The sequence below is a fragment of the Pundamilia nyererei genome, unplaced genomic scaffold, assembly GCF_000239375.1.
Source record: "Pundamilia nyererei isolate P.nyererei 1_Seehausen unplaced genomic scaffold, PunNye1.0 scaffold00235, whole genome shotgun sequence".
Taxonomy (NCBI): domain Eukaryota; kingdom Metazoa; phylum Chordata; class Actinopteri; order Cichliformes; family Cichlidae; genus Pundamilia; species Pundamilia nyererei.
Genome location: NW_005187636.1, coordinates 300,758 through 313,988, shown reverse-complemented (window position 1 = coordinate 313,988; position 13,231 = coordinate 300,758). Strand labels below are relative to the sequence as shown.

Genomic DNA, 13,231 nt, shown 5'->3' with positions numbered 1-13,231 from the left:
GACCATTCAGCTGCCTCTCGAGACTTGAAATAAACATGAAGAGAAGTCTCAGCAAGCAAAGACACTAACCACCAAAATTGAGCACCACTTTTACCGACCAATTAACAACAGGCAATTTAAAGGCCCCTTTTTTGTTTACACAAATTGAACGCATCCTGACAGCTGCAAAGGTCAAGCCAAGAGATTCCTCTTCCTCCAGATGCCTCTGATATGAAGTCACCTCTTATTCCTCATTGGGTAAAATAGAAAACATTCAAATGAGGTTATCCATACTGGCTTTTGTTAAGAGACTTTGTAAGCATATAGATATTTATTCCACCTCGAGGGAAGCTGGGCATGCCGCCAGGTGCTTAGCTAATGGGATGGTTTTTATTATAAGACTGAAAGGAAGGAAGAACATGGAACATTTAAGAAAAAACAAAGGGAAACATGCACAAGACTGAAACTACATGCTGCTATTTTTTTAACTTACTTCCACAATTTGTGGTGTTTTAGGGCTGTTGTTAGGGAAGTTGGATAGCGATGACGAACATGTCCTTGGGGACCAGCAGTCAGTGCAAGACAAACCATATTTCACACAGCTGTGTGTCCACAGCTGTTTTTCTGGTTCTGGTGAGAGTCGTTTGGCTTTCGTCGACTTGCATTGTTTTGTTTTTATCTGCTAGTTCTGTCAGTGCCATCCCATACCCAGAGCTTTGGGCTGCTGGGTTTTTTTTCCAGTACGACAAAGTCAATTACCAGAAATTATTAAAACACAATCTTTTTACAAAAAGAACAACAGAATTATAAAGTAATGTGTACATTTTTATTTTTGTTATTTCTAACTGCATGTCAACTGCCTTGCTAAATTTAAAAGGTGACAATACAAATGTATCATTTATTATCTTTCATTTATTGTTGTGTTGGCATCGTATCAGAAAAACAGGATTACTCTCTGGTTCCTGCAAAAGTAACATATCAGCTATCAGTACCTTTCAGCAGTACCTTTAAGTTTAAAAAAAAATAAGGTGTTTAAAAATTGAAGTTGTTGCTATATGTCCCAGGAGTTTTCAGATTCCTTGCTTTTGGGGGGATTTTGTTACCTTTAGGCAAACTTACGTTTAATAAGAGCTTAACAAAATATATAAATATATGTATAATGGTAAGTATAGAGACTGGAGTTTCTAACACATCAGCATAAAATGCGCGACAAGTTCAGGAAGATGGGGCAGCACGGTGGAACGGTGGTTAGCACTGTTGCCACACAGGAAGAAGAAGAAGGTCCTGAGTTCAATTCCACCATCAGGCCGGAGTTTGCATGTTCTCCCCGTGTTTGCGTGGGTTCTCTCCGGGCGCTCCGGCTTCCTCCCACTGTCCAAAGACATGCACTTAGTGGGGATAGGTTAATTGGTTAATCCAAATTGCCAATAGGTGTGAATGTGCGAGTGAATGTGAGTGCGAATGGTTGTCTGGCTCTGTGTGTTGGCCCTGCGACAGATTGGCGACCTGTCCAGGGTGTACCCCGCCTCTCGCCCTATGACATAAGCGGACGCGAATGGATGGAACTTCAGGAAGATATATTGTATTTTCACCAGTGGGCAAAGAGGGAAAGTTTGAGCCAGTTGAGCAGTTTTTACCTTCACTGCCCCCATTGTTTCCTTCTTCCTGCATTCAGAAGGTCATTGCGATCTTCTCTCCCGAGTGCACAGAATGAACTTTGCACAAGAGGGTCTGGATTTCCCTCTTCAGTTCAGCCAGCATGTGACGAGCGGGGCAGACTAGTGAAAATAACATGAGCCAGTTTTATGAATAGTTCCATTTAAAACGGACCGGTTTCGGTGAAGGACTAATGATGCCATAGCGCTGGCGTCACAGACGGGGGGTGGGGGGGACAGAGGGCATTCTTTCCAGGCGCTGGAGCAGACTGGGAGGCTGGAGTGAGATGGTGTGGCAATTTTCCATGTCACATACATCACGCATAACACCCAGCTGCTCTTCATGGATCTGTCCAGTCACAACAGTAAAATTAAAGCCTAGATAAAGCTGGCGATTTAGCACATATGTCAACACGCTCTGAGATGACTGTGGGAGTGATTCTCTCTGATTACAATGTTTTTTTAACTGTTTTCTTTAAGTCTTTCCACAGGCTCATGATGGACTCCATCATCATCCTGAAAGCTATCAGTTCTTCCGGCCACTGGAGAAGTTCAACAATGCAAAGCCAGAGGCCGGAAAGGCTAAACAGATGATGTATAGCTCTCAGAGCCATGGACCACTGCCACAATTGTTCCCGATGTAATATGCTTGTTGTTTTAGTCTCAATCCTGGATTCTACACATAAAAACACAAACACACAGTGACAGGCACAAAAAGAGGGGAATTTATTTCAGATAAATTGAGCATACCACTGATTCTAGCAGACCTCAGCAAATCACTTCATATCAGTTCCAGCCCACATTAAATAAAGGCTCAGCAGGTTCTCTTTTATGCATCCAGCTATTCAAGTTGCCTGCTCACAGTTGTGGCCAAAATAATGAAAAAGAAATACAAATATTAACAGTAACTTTGTAAATCTGTCCATTTTCTGAACTGATTATTCATTCCAGGGTCACAGGGGCACCAGGCATAGGGTAAAACCGAGGTTTAACCCTGGACATGCTGCCAGTCTATTTCAGGGCCAACACACAGACAGACAAGCATTCTCGCTCACATTCACAGCAATAGCTGATTTAGAATCACGATTTAATTTAGCACTACTTATAATTACTTATGAAGTAATTATAAGTAATATCTTGCTGCAGACGTACACATTTAATTACAGGCTATGTTTTAAAGTTTTATCACTATGGTCACATAATGTTAGTCTTGGAAGTTAGGGTTATTTTCATAGACTGGACACACCTCTTGTAGACCTGCTGTTTTCACAAGCTGAGGAGTAAACTCAACTTTAAAATGAAGTTCATGTCTAAAAATGGAGCTGTTTGATATATAATTACATTATAGCAATCTTTGAAAGACTCACACAGTCACTGTATGATTTCTGTCTGCACCAGAGTTACCAGTGACTGGCTTGCAGAGCTGTTTGCCAGATAGTGAATGTAAGTGCAGTGGCATCCTGGATCCCAGAGCAAAGACCTCAGAGCTGTACACTTGCTTACACTTGTATCCGTTAGAAGAGCTTATTATATTAGCAGCCAATGGAAAACAGAGGCGATAGCTTATCTAGCTCACATTTTCCTGCAACTAAAGATAGGAAAGGGCAAATATTTTTTGTTCCACAATTGGCTGGTACATCCACTGAACTGTAAATGTAAGAAAACGTCAAGAGGCATAGGCAGGGCAATGCTGAAATGGTCAGTTTGAATACTTAAACCCGTATCAATGACATTTAAAATAATAATAATAATGATTGTAAAGAAGGAAACCCGTTAACCTAGCTGGCATACTTATTATCCATATATGTTTACATATCTGTTAAGTCGTTTAAAACTACAATTCGGAGCCATAGTTAACATGTGGCGCCTTAGATTTCTTAACGGTAACTGCAGAGAATGGAAGCCGTATCACAGATACTGTACTGATTTTATGCCGCCATCTAGCGGTGACACATCATGTTGCACCGTGGACACCCATAAGTCGTAACACTTAACTAAATGAGAAGAAAGGCTTTTCGTTTTCCACTTCTACTTCATTTTCAATAATACATATTACGACATATTACCTGCTATTTTCACGCATTCTTCAGTCATTTTTTTAAAAATATAACAATGGTAAAGGCAAAAAATTTAAAATAGGCACTAATAATGAAATCACTCAATTTTGCATTGCAAAACAATGAATCAACTGTGTTTCATTGAACTGTAAATTGTTTCAGTTCAAACTATTAAGAAAAATGTGATATACTTAGTTGTGTATTTCTGTTTTTACAGTCATGTCTGTGTTTTATGTGCATCCAACAAAAATTAAGTATTTAAAAAAATAAGTAAAAATGTATTTTTGTGAACTAAATTGATACATAATTGCGTGCTGATAATATCAAACCTTTCATTGTGTAATATTTTTATACTAATCGATTCTACATAATCTGTCTGAATTACTGCGATTACAAGTACTCAGGAATGATAGGAGACTTATTATTCTTTATTAAAAAAACACACAGAAACATTGATCCTTTTTGCAATGAGTAATTTATTGTTTTTACTTTTGTATAAAATCTTTTGTGTCCACTTTAGGCAACAGTTAGCATGAGAGTAGTTCTCACAGCTGTTAGATGAAGTCTAAACTTATCAGTCTTCTCAACAATCACACACCCCATTCACGCAGAGAAAACACACAATCACATAGTGTACTGGAGTTAATTCAGTGCAGTGGTCCCAAACCTAAGTTTATTAGTAGAAAGCCGAGGACAAAAGCTCAACAATAGGCAGCTTGTAATCATCATCACTTCAAAGATGGTACTATATCAAGGCAAGTCACGCAAACACAAAGAGCCACAATAAATCTGCAGCCTCACAATAACTAGAGGAGACTGCTTTGTTAGAATCTCATGGATGAAAGCATCATTTAATTAGGTTTGAAACCACTGCTTTGGTGCAACTTGTAAGCAGATTTAGATTAAGACAATTTCAAAACAAAAAAGGCAAAGAAACACATCAGACATCTCATACACGGCAGCACATCCTGTGTTCGGCGAGCAGTTACACAAAGCAACAGCTGTAATTATAGGCAACAAAACAAAGGATTGATTTTGTGTAAGAAGAGTCGGCACGCTTACGCAGATCAGTACTAGTCAGACCGAGATTAGAAAAAAGACACTGAAAGAGCAGAAATGCGGTACGATTGCATTTACATAATCATGAGACACCTCATTCCATAATCACCACATTAATGATTTCTGCAGTGCAGTAGCTATTGCGTTCCTACGAGAGGCTCTCTGGTACTTCTTACATCAATCAAGTGGAGAAACATTGTTTCTCGTGGTAATGGGGAGGAGATCCTGTAAACTGTAAATCTGTAACATCAGCACCTGTCATGAATGAAATGCGTGTCCTCGCCAGCACCTCCCAATCTCTAATACAGTACATACCCTGCTCCCTCCCTCAGACGTACAAATGTAAAGTAGATGTACACACACTCGCACACATACAGACGGAACATAAAACACGCAGATTCAGGTCGATGTCAATCTGATCCATAAATTACTAGCATCACATTGTTTCATATAATAACTACTTCCAACAGCACAGGCCTCAGTTTGACTTTGACTCTTACTGCTGTTTTCTTCTTGGGAAATTTGACTTGATTCAAAATCCTCGCTTTCTTATAGAACATCAATTTAAAAAAAGACTAGGAAGCGCTATTCTGGCAACTCATCATAACATGACATTATAATGTAGCAGTATGAAAAGAAATTACATTTCCTTTCATTCCCAAAGAAAACGAACTGCAACGACTTCAACTTTATCCACAAATGACACATTACTCGAAGAAATAATGTCATAGGCATTGCAACTACAAGTAAACTTTTTTTGTTTTGTTTGACAAATCGACTGCATTTGTACGAGCAGTCCGAAGTGAGTAACAACTACAGCCAGTGCTAATTTCTGCTCTTTTTTTAAATTATTTTTCCTCCTCCTCTCAATGCGACAGAGCCACGACGTTTGCTGCCCTCATTTCGCAATGTGCATACAGATCAAAGAAACTTCATCTCTGTCCTGCACATTGCAAATGCATATACAGTACACAAAAACAAGTATTTCCAGGATTATTAGGTCTATTTTCAGGGGAAGGTTGGATCGGAGGCCTTCATTTGGCTTGATTACAGTGTGAGATTGCTGTAATGGAAAGTGAGCTGGTAAAAGTATCAAAATACACCAGCTTCCTGCGCGCTGAAAAAACAATTTGTGTTTAGTGTTGACACCTTTATACATCACAAAACAAAAGGCTTATGTCAGCATTCACACACTGTATTTTCTGTTTGCTGCGCTGGAAATGAACAAAACACTACTCGCTGTACTCCTAATCGACTCCTACGCACAAGTGTTTCCGTGTTTTTTTCCATTAAGGCCGCATTCATCACCCCCAACAGAATTACCTACAATGTTGTCTTTGAACTGCATCCATATTACTTCTGGGGAGTGATCTGTATGTGCTTTCAGCATCTCTCCTCCTTTGTGTAACACTCAAGCTCATTCTTCACATATTTTATTGACACTCACTATAGGAGACCTGTAGTTATTTATGATAATAGCAGTAATACATGTAAAATGTGTAATTTACTCATCTTAGATGAAGCTATTGTGCAAATTATCTGCAGAGACGCTAGTACTAAACTTCAGGAGGCAGTGGATCTACTTCTTTCTTCATGCACGACTGCTCTTGGCACTGTTCTTCCGGGATCTTCTGCTGAGGACTCGCAGGCCTCTCCTCCACTGCTGCCACGCATTCCTCTGAGCACAGAATAACATCGGTCAAAGGCTTGTCTTCATGCTTATCTTCCTTCAGCTCCTCTCCTCCTTCTTGTTTCCTTTCCGCAAACTCATCTTCTCTTGCATCTTGTTCCCTCACCAAAGGCTCCTCCTGTTCAGCTTCCTCTGTTCTGGGCAGCGTCTCAAAGGCTCCAGGCTCTATGGGACTGAGTTGATAGTAGAGCAGGGAAGAGGAGTCTTTGAGGAGGTCAGAGGGGCTCTCCTCCTGGTTGTCAGTGATGCACAAGACCGTAGCCCCTGTAGGGAAAGGCCCCTGCAGGAGGACCTGCTCAACACCTGGAACTTCTGCCTGCTCAGGCAGCTCCCCTCCCAAGGCACTGGGTAGGAGGCAAAGAGGCTGCTCTGTGAGCCCATCAGCACTCAGCTCTGGCTGCACTGCTTCCCCTTCAGCCTCCTCCCTCTCCCTCCTCTCCTGCTCCTCTGCGCTCTGCAGGTGCAGCACGGCTGTCTCGTTCTCCCTCTCCAGTATATCCTGCTCCGCCAGAAGATCCTGAACCTCCACGACCGACTGCACCTCGCTCTCCTCCAGCTCCGAGTCCAGGCCAGCGACTGAAGAAAGGTCCGGTGAAGTGGGACACGTGGAGGAGGGGGAAGACAGCGGGTCTGATTCAGCATACTGGTCTCCTGTTCCTTGTATGAGCATCCTCCTCTTCTCCACGTCCAGCTTCATGATGGTGTGCAGGTAGTGAGTTCTGACACGTAGAGGGTTGAATTCAATACGACCTGCTACGTTGCCGCAGCCATCCCTAGAGCAGCCACACGGGAAAGACATTCGATCCACCTGAAGAATAAGGCAGAGGTGGTTTACTCTCATTTCATCTTGAAAGTAAAATGCTTAAATACTGATTAAATTTACATAAGTTATGAAAGTGTTTACGGTTGTTCAGGAGATCTAGGAAAATCTAGGAAATCATGGCAATCAAGAGATAATCTGGTTACTGTGCAACAAGTCAGGCTGAGACAGAGATGTACTTCCTCCTAACAGGTAAAAATATAAGCAAATGAGACAAAAGATTCAGGTTATTATTTATACACCAGGTGTATAAATAAATGATAACACAATGTCTGATTTACTGCTTCATTCCGATGTTTTATGAATTCTGATTTCACTGCACTGATCAATAAAAGCGTGCAGCCGGTTCTGGATCAGATAACAGCATTGTAATAGTGAGGAAAGAGATAACAGAGCAAGCAGAATAAAGCATCTGCCTCTATAAAACACATCAAGTGAGTAAATTCTCAAAACTTTAACAAAGTTACTCAACACAGCTTGCCTATGCATTCACACTGTTTAACTTGCTGCTTAAAAATGACCAAAGAATAAAGATATTCTTATTAGAATCACTGAACTGGTTTATTTAGCTGACATATATCTGCTCCCCAATTAAACGGGACCTTCCTTTCCCCGTGTTCCATCTAACCACCAGATTTCATGAAAAGTGCTAGAAACTGGCTTTGTATTTTGTTTTTTGGTTGTTTTTTTTCATGATCGTGCTAAAAAGAAGAGAAGATTTAAGAAAAAAACCCCAGCTCTGGTCACATCTCTCCGCCTCAGCACTCGCCTTAGCCGAGAAAAGAGAGAGAAAAAAAACCCACATAAAATCAGATGAATAGGCTTTTTTCATAGCAGACATTTTAAGCTATCGTAGGGAGAGCACCAGTGTTATTAATAATATTAACAATGGCTCTGTTATACTCGAGAGCCCCAGAACGCCATGACAATGTGACAGCGAGCCGGCACGCAGCCTTCCACGAAACCAGCACATTTAAACAGAAGCAACAAAACAGGAGTCAGTCATCATTTGTTTCTATTATTTATTTACTAATGCGCTTCCCTCTCCCTGTGAAATGTCAAAACACCTACAAGTGAGTGAAAAACAAATTGAAAGGAAAGGAGGTTGAAGTCATCTGACGCCCTGTCTTTGGCTTTTTTGTGGGGAAGTGTGCGCTGCAGGCTAACAAGTTGTCACAATCTTCTCTTCTGCTACTGCGCTACATGTTTTTTCTCTGACAGACATAGGCTGAAGTCTGCCGGCAGAGAAACAGGATGACAGGAACTAGCGTGGCCGTAAATGAGGGGAGACACTGTTACGGAACAACCAAATATTTTGTATTTATTGTTATTTATTTTATCTTAGGGGAGAAACACTGAAAACCAGCATAAACTGTTTTAGTCAATTGTTGGGCATCTACATGCATCAGTGCTACTGAACTCTCCTGAGGGGATGAACGCCATTCTTCAAAAAGATATTCCCTCATTTGGGGTCATAATGATGATGATGGTGGTGATGCTCTGCAACACATCTGACCAAAATGTCCCACAGGTCTTCAGCTGGGTTGAGATCTGTAGGCTGCAATGGCAACAGCGTGTAATTGAACTCAAAGGGGGCCATTGTAATCATGGAGGAGACCACTTCTCTCAGGATAGAAATGTTTCAGGATCACTCAGAGCAACTTTGGCTTGATTTGTAGTGAAACTTCCCTCTTAGCGTACAAGCAGCAAAATGTCACTCACAGTTTAATTCAAGAGTTCAATTCAAATAAAAGACAATTCAAATACTGCAAATGTGTTTTTGAAGTTTTTAGTCTCAGCAAACTGCAAAGAAGCTCTCCTCTTTCTGCAAATGCACCCAACTCGCTTTCAACAGCTCTTACCTGGCACTTAATACCAGCCTGGCTGCAGCCACAATGGCGAGGGTCACAGTACAAACGGCAGTCGCAGCCGCATTCCTCCCGAGAGAGGCGGATAGCTCGGAGTTCAGCTTTCTCACGCGCATCGATGCGGGTGATGCCGGAGGCTCGCAGGAGGGCTCGACGCCGTTTGGTGGGCAGCGGCTGAAGGAAGAAGCAGTCGTCCACTTCCACGCCGTCCACGTCGAGATCCTCATCCGACACATCGTCCAGAGTCAGCAGCTCCGCCTGAGCGCACTCCACCGTGCCGTTCCTTGTCAGCTGTGGACGACAGCGTGGAACTGTGAGCTGAGGTGAAAAAGGAACTGATTGCCTATTTTAAGCTCAAGTGGTGGATAAGTATCCTGAAGAGTGATACTTCAAAAACAATTATATTTGCAGCTGATTTAGCATTTTGAACAAAGGGTTTTCAAACGGAGAATGGTGAAGGAAGTACTCCGATCTTTATTTAAGAAAAGGCCTCAAAAAACTAAAACTCCTGCATAAATTAAAGGACACAAACCCAGATATGATTTAATGAAAATAAGCTATCATGAGAAAATTAGTAACTACTTGCTGTATTACATTGGTTAAGTGTTACATACACATTAGCTTGTATGTAAGCGTCATTTTACAGCTGGTCCAAACTTAACTCCTTTTAAATACTTTCTATTTTGGTAGTTTGGTTCACTGGTTCCCAGCCTGGAGGCCGGAGCCCTCCAATGGGTCACAAGATAAATCTGAGGGGATTATGACTTGATTTGTGGGGGAGGAAAGAAGAAAAAACTAAGTTTCACTAAATAAACACATATGCATCTTTTGTATCGCTCTTTAATCTGTGTGAATTTGTTTGAAACATCAGTGGCCTCAAACAGTTATTGAAGTAAAATTGTTTCAGGAGTTTAATGGGGGTAATTAGTCTTCAGCAGGACACCTAGCAACTCACAGGCATGGGAACTGTGGAAAGGGGCCCCAGCTCGACTGTTTTTGTACGGGGTCACAAAGCAGAAAGTTTTGTAAAGTCTTGAAGGACAGAGCGGAAGTACATGTACTGAGTCACTACTGCAAGTGGAGACATGCAAAGTGCCCACAGCTGGAAGATACTACTGTGCCTTGAATTTTGACCCTCTTGGGGCACGACTGATACATCTAATCTACCTTCATCTTGCGGGCATTCAGCTTCTCCTGGCGCAGGTGCTGTTGCAAAGTGTGTCGGTGACTGGTTTCCTGTTCGCGTGCAAACTCCCCCAGTGTGTAGTGTCTGATGGAGGAGTGGTGACGGGCCATACCCAGGGAGCTGCCCCCTTGGCTGGGCACGCTGGTGAAGCCCTGCCGCCGGGGGAAGTAATACACCGTCACCAAATCAAAACGTACGCGTTTCCCCCCTGGTGACGGCTTGTGCTGCCTGAGGATAGAGGTGGCTAAAGCGGGGAAAAAGGGAGAAAGATTTTCAATACAGTCTTACACACCAAATACTAAATACTTGCGTTGATTAACTGTTCAGTTTCTTTCGACTTCCTTTAATGAGATTCTTACGGGTAAATGCAGTGCTAGAGGGAGGGTTGAGGCTGTCACAGCTGTCAGCACTGTCACTGCTGGAGATGTCATCGTCAGAGTCCTTAGGTGTAGAGAATGGAGAGCTGTTGTCCACCTCTTCATATCTTCGTTTGAGGCTGAGGGACGAACCTGCCTCCATGGAAACTTAAGTATCTGGGGGCACAGAGGAGCACAAAAAAACATACCCGGCTCCAGTAAATGTGTTTCAAAAGATGTGAACACATGACACATTGTGATTTACTACCACAGAAACAAAATGCTCGTGTTGTCACTTAGAGAATGAGCTAATTTTTTTATCAAACTGTTCCTGTGTAAGGTCAGCCCTTGACAACACAAACAGAACAAAAAGGTGACATCTGTTCGCTCCTGCCTCCTTTCATCTGTATTCCAGCTCCATCATTTCGTCTGTGTGGCTCCCATCTCACATGAAATCCGACTTTGAAATTATCAAGTCTGAAAATGTAACCATGGCAACTAGGCAAGCACAGTTTATGCAAGCAGCCTTGAAGCAAATAATGTCTGTGGCTTCACAATCTGTTTTTACCCCTAAAGAAAATCTGCTATAAACTGAGTGTAGGGGGAGGGATGGATATGGGTGAATTTGAAGGAGGGAGCTGATCACTTGCATCTGTAGGAGAGGTCAAACAAGGTGAATGAAAGCAGCTAAATACATGTCTGATGTTACACTGTGTTATGTCCTGTGCATTACACAGGTACATTCCAAATAATTATACATCAATATTAACACCGATGATTATGTCCCATAGAGACACTATATCCATCTACCTTAAACCTACCATATTACTACCATACATCCTATAGTGTGAATCAGCTACTTCTCAAGGTAATTCATATTTTACTATGCAGCATGAATCTGCCTGCAACATATTGTAATGTCATACCAAATGGAGCAACTCCCATTCTGTAGTTTTTCATTCAGTTTTTTTTAAGTGCTTGCAGGAGAATGTTCACATTTATAGCATAATTTATGTAATAACTGCACAATTAAATTTGTCCTTCAGCTAAAAAGAGAAAAGGGATGTGCTGATACCAAAAAGCTGCTCAAATGCAGTCTAAGTGATCTTTCCTGGAACTACTTCTGAGGGGGGGAAAGTCCAAAATGATCTAATCTATGTCCTAATAATAATTATGAGCATTAAAGACTAATACCTTGACCTAATTTCAACAAAATTACCCACCTTGACAGGCTGTAAGGGACAGGGCCTAACCTGTAAAGATGCAGCTGTGGTTATGACACCAAATGTGTGCCCTTTTTAAAAAAACAGAGTAACACATCTGACATTAAATGTTTCTTTCAGTTTAGGAATTTAAGGCTTTTCTTTCAGGACTTAAGTTTGCCTTTGACATGTTACAGGATGTTTACCGACAGGTGTGACTTCACGGTATATTACCCGTCAGGGACACGCAGTTTAGAGGAGCTATTTGTTTAAATGTGGACATACAGACTGACTGTGTTGGGGGAGGTTAGATATTGCCAGTCTGACAAGGCAAGGCTCTCTCTTTCTGTCTCTCTTTCTCTTTCCATTTCACACACATACACACACACAGAGAGAAAAAGAGCCACACAGAGACACAATGGCAAACCGCCCGGTTAATGAAACACTAAACCCACTTACCTGGGGCAGAAACAGGGACCCTTATTCCAACCAACTCGTAGGTCGTTTCTGTTTCCAATAGGAGCTGCACATCAATCTTTCAACGCCCTATGAGACGCTCTTTTATGCCAAAACCGAGATCCCTGAACGAGTATCCAGACTGCAACCGTGGAGCCGAAGTAATCTGGATGAAAGCTTGCGTGATTGTCAATTTGCAACACTTATATTTGGCTATTTCAGGCTACTTAGGCTTCATGCTCATTGTTCTGCACACTGAAAGATGACGAAGAAAACGGGAGCTGTGCAAGACCGGCGGGTTTTATTTAAATGATGCATTCCTATCTATTTAAAGGATAGACGATAGGAAGAAGGGGCGTCATAGGGTTAGCTGCGCTTTATTCTCCAACATTTTTCGGAGCAGCATGAATAATGTAAGACCCTCAGTGTCTTGTCTTCCTGATGTAAGCCTTTAAATGGGTGTAATGGAGAAATCCGCTGACATCTGTGTTCGTTTATCCTTTTCTTCTCGCCGGGGCGGGTTCAGTCGTCTGGGCTTACTTCGCCGTCTTCTCGCAATAACGGTGCGCTCTGCTCTTTATCGTTTGGTGTCAAAATCTTGCAGGTTTTCTAGCGAGAAGACGCCTTTCTCCCCGCTTCGCCCCGGCCCCGTTTGTTACAATGTAACAATGGAGGTAGAAATTCTTCCCTGTAGCTGTATATATACTTATTGTGACATCACGGGCATGTCCTGCGCCGGGGTATGCTGGGAAATGAAGTATCTATTCAGTTTTTTTCCTGTTTCTTTGTTCATATTGTGCAGAAGCAGATGTGCAAAGCACGAAACCGTAGTGCGCTAAATTAACCTGCATTTAAGCTTAATTTGGTTAACAGTATATGACATGCTAAAGTCTAGTCAAATGT

At 41.9% G+C, this 13,231-nt stretch overlaps 1 protein-coding gene across 1 annotated transcript; it reads right to left on the bottom strand.

The window, feature by feature from the left end:
• Positions 1-4,153: 4,153 nt before the first annotated feature.
• On the bottom strand, positions 4,154-13,017 carry csrnp2 (cysteine-serine-rich nuclear protein 2). Its single transcript, XM_005749008.1, has 5 exons — positions 12,332-13,017; positions 10,674-10,847; positions 10,296-10,558; positions 9,123-9,419; positions 4,154-7,248 (listed from the first exon to the last, which is right to left on the bottom strand). Exons 2-5 carry the CDS (start codon positions 10,831-10,833, stop codon positions 6,307-6,309), a joined length of 1,662 nt encoding a protein of 553 aa, XP_005749065.1. The 5' UTR covers positions 10,834-10,847; positions 12,332-13,017; the 3' UTR covers positions 4,154-6,306.
• Between the last annotated feature and the right edge of the window lie 214 nt (positions 13,018-13,231).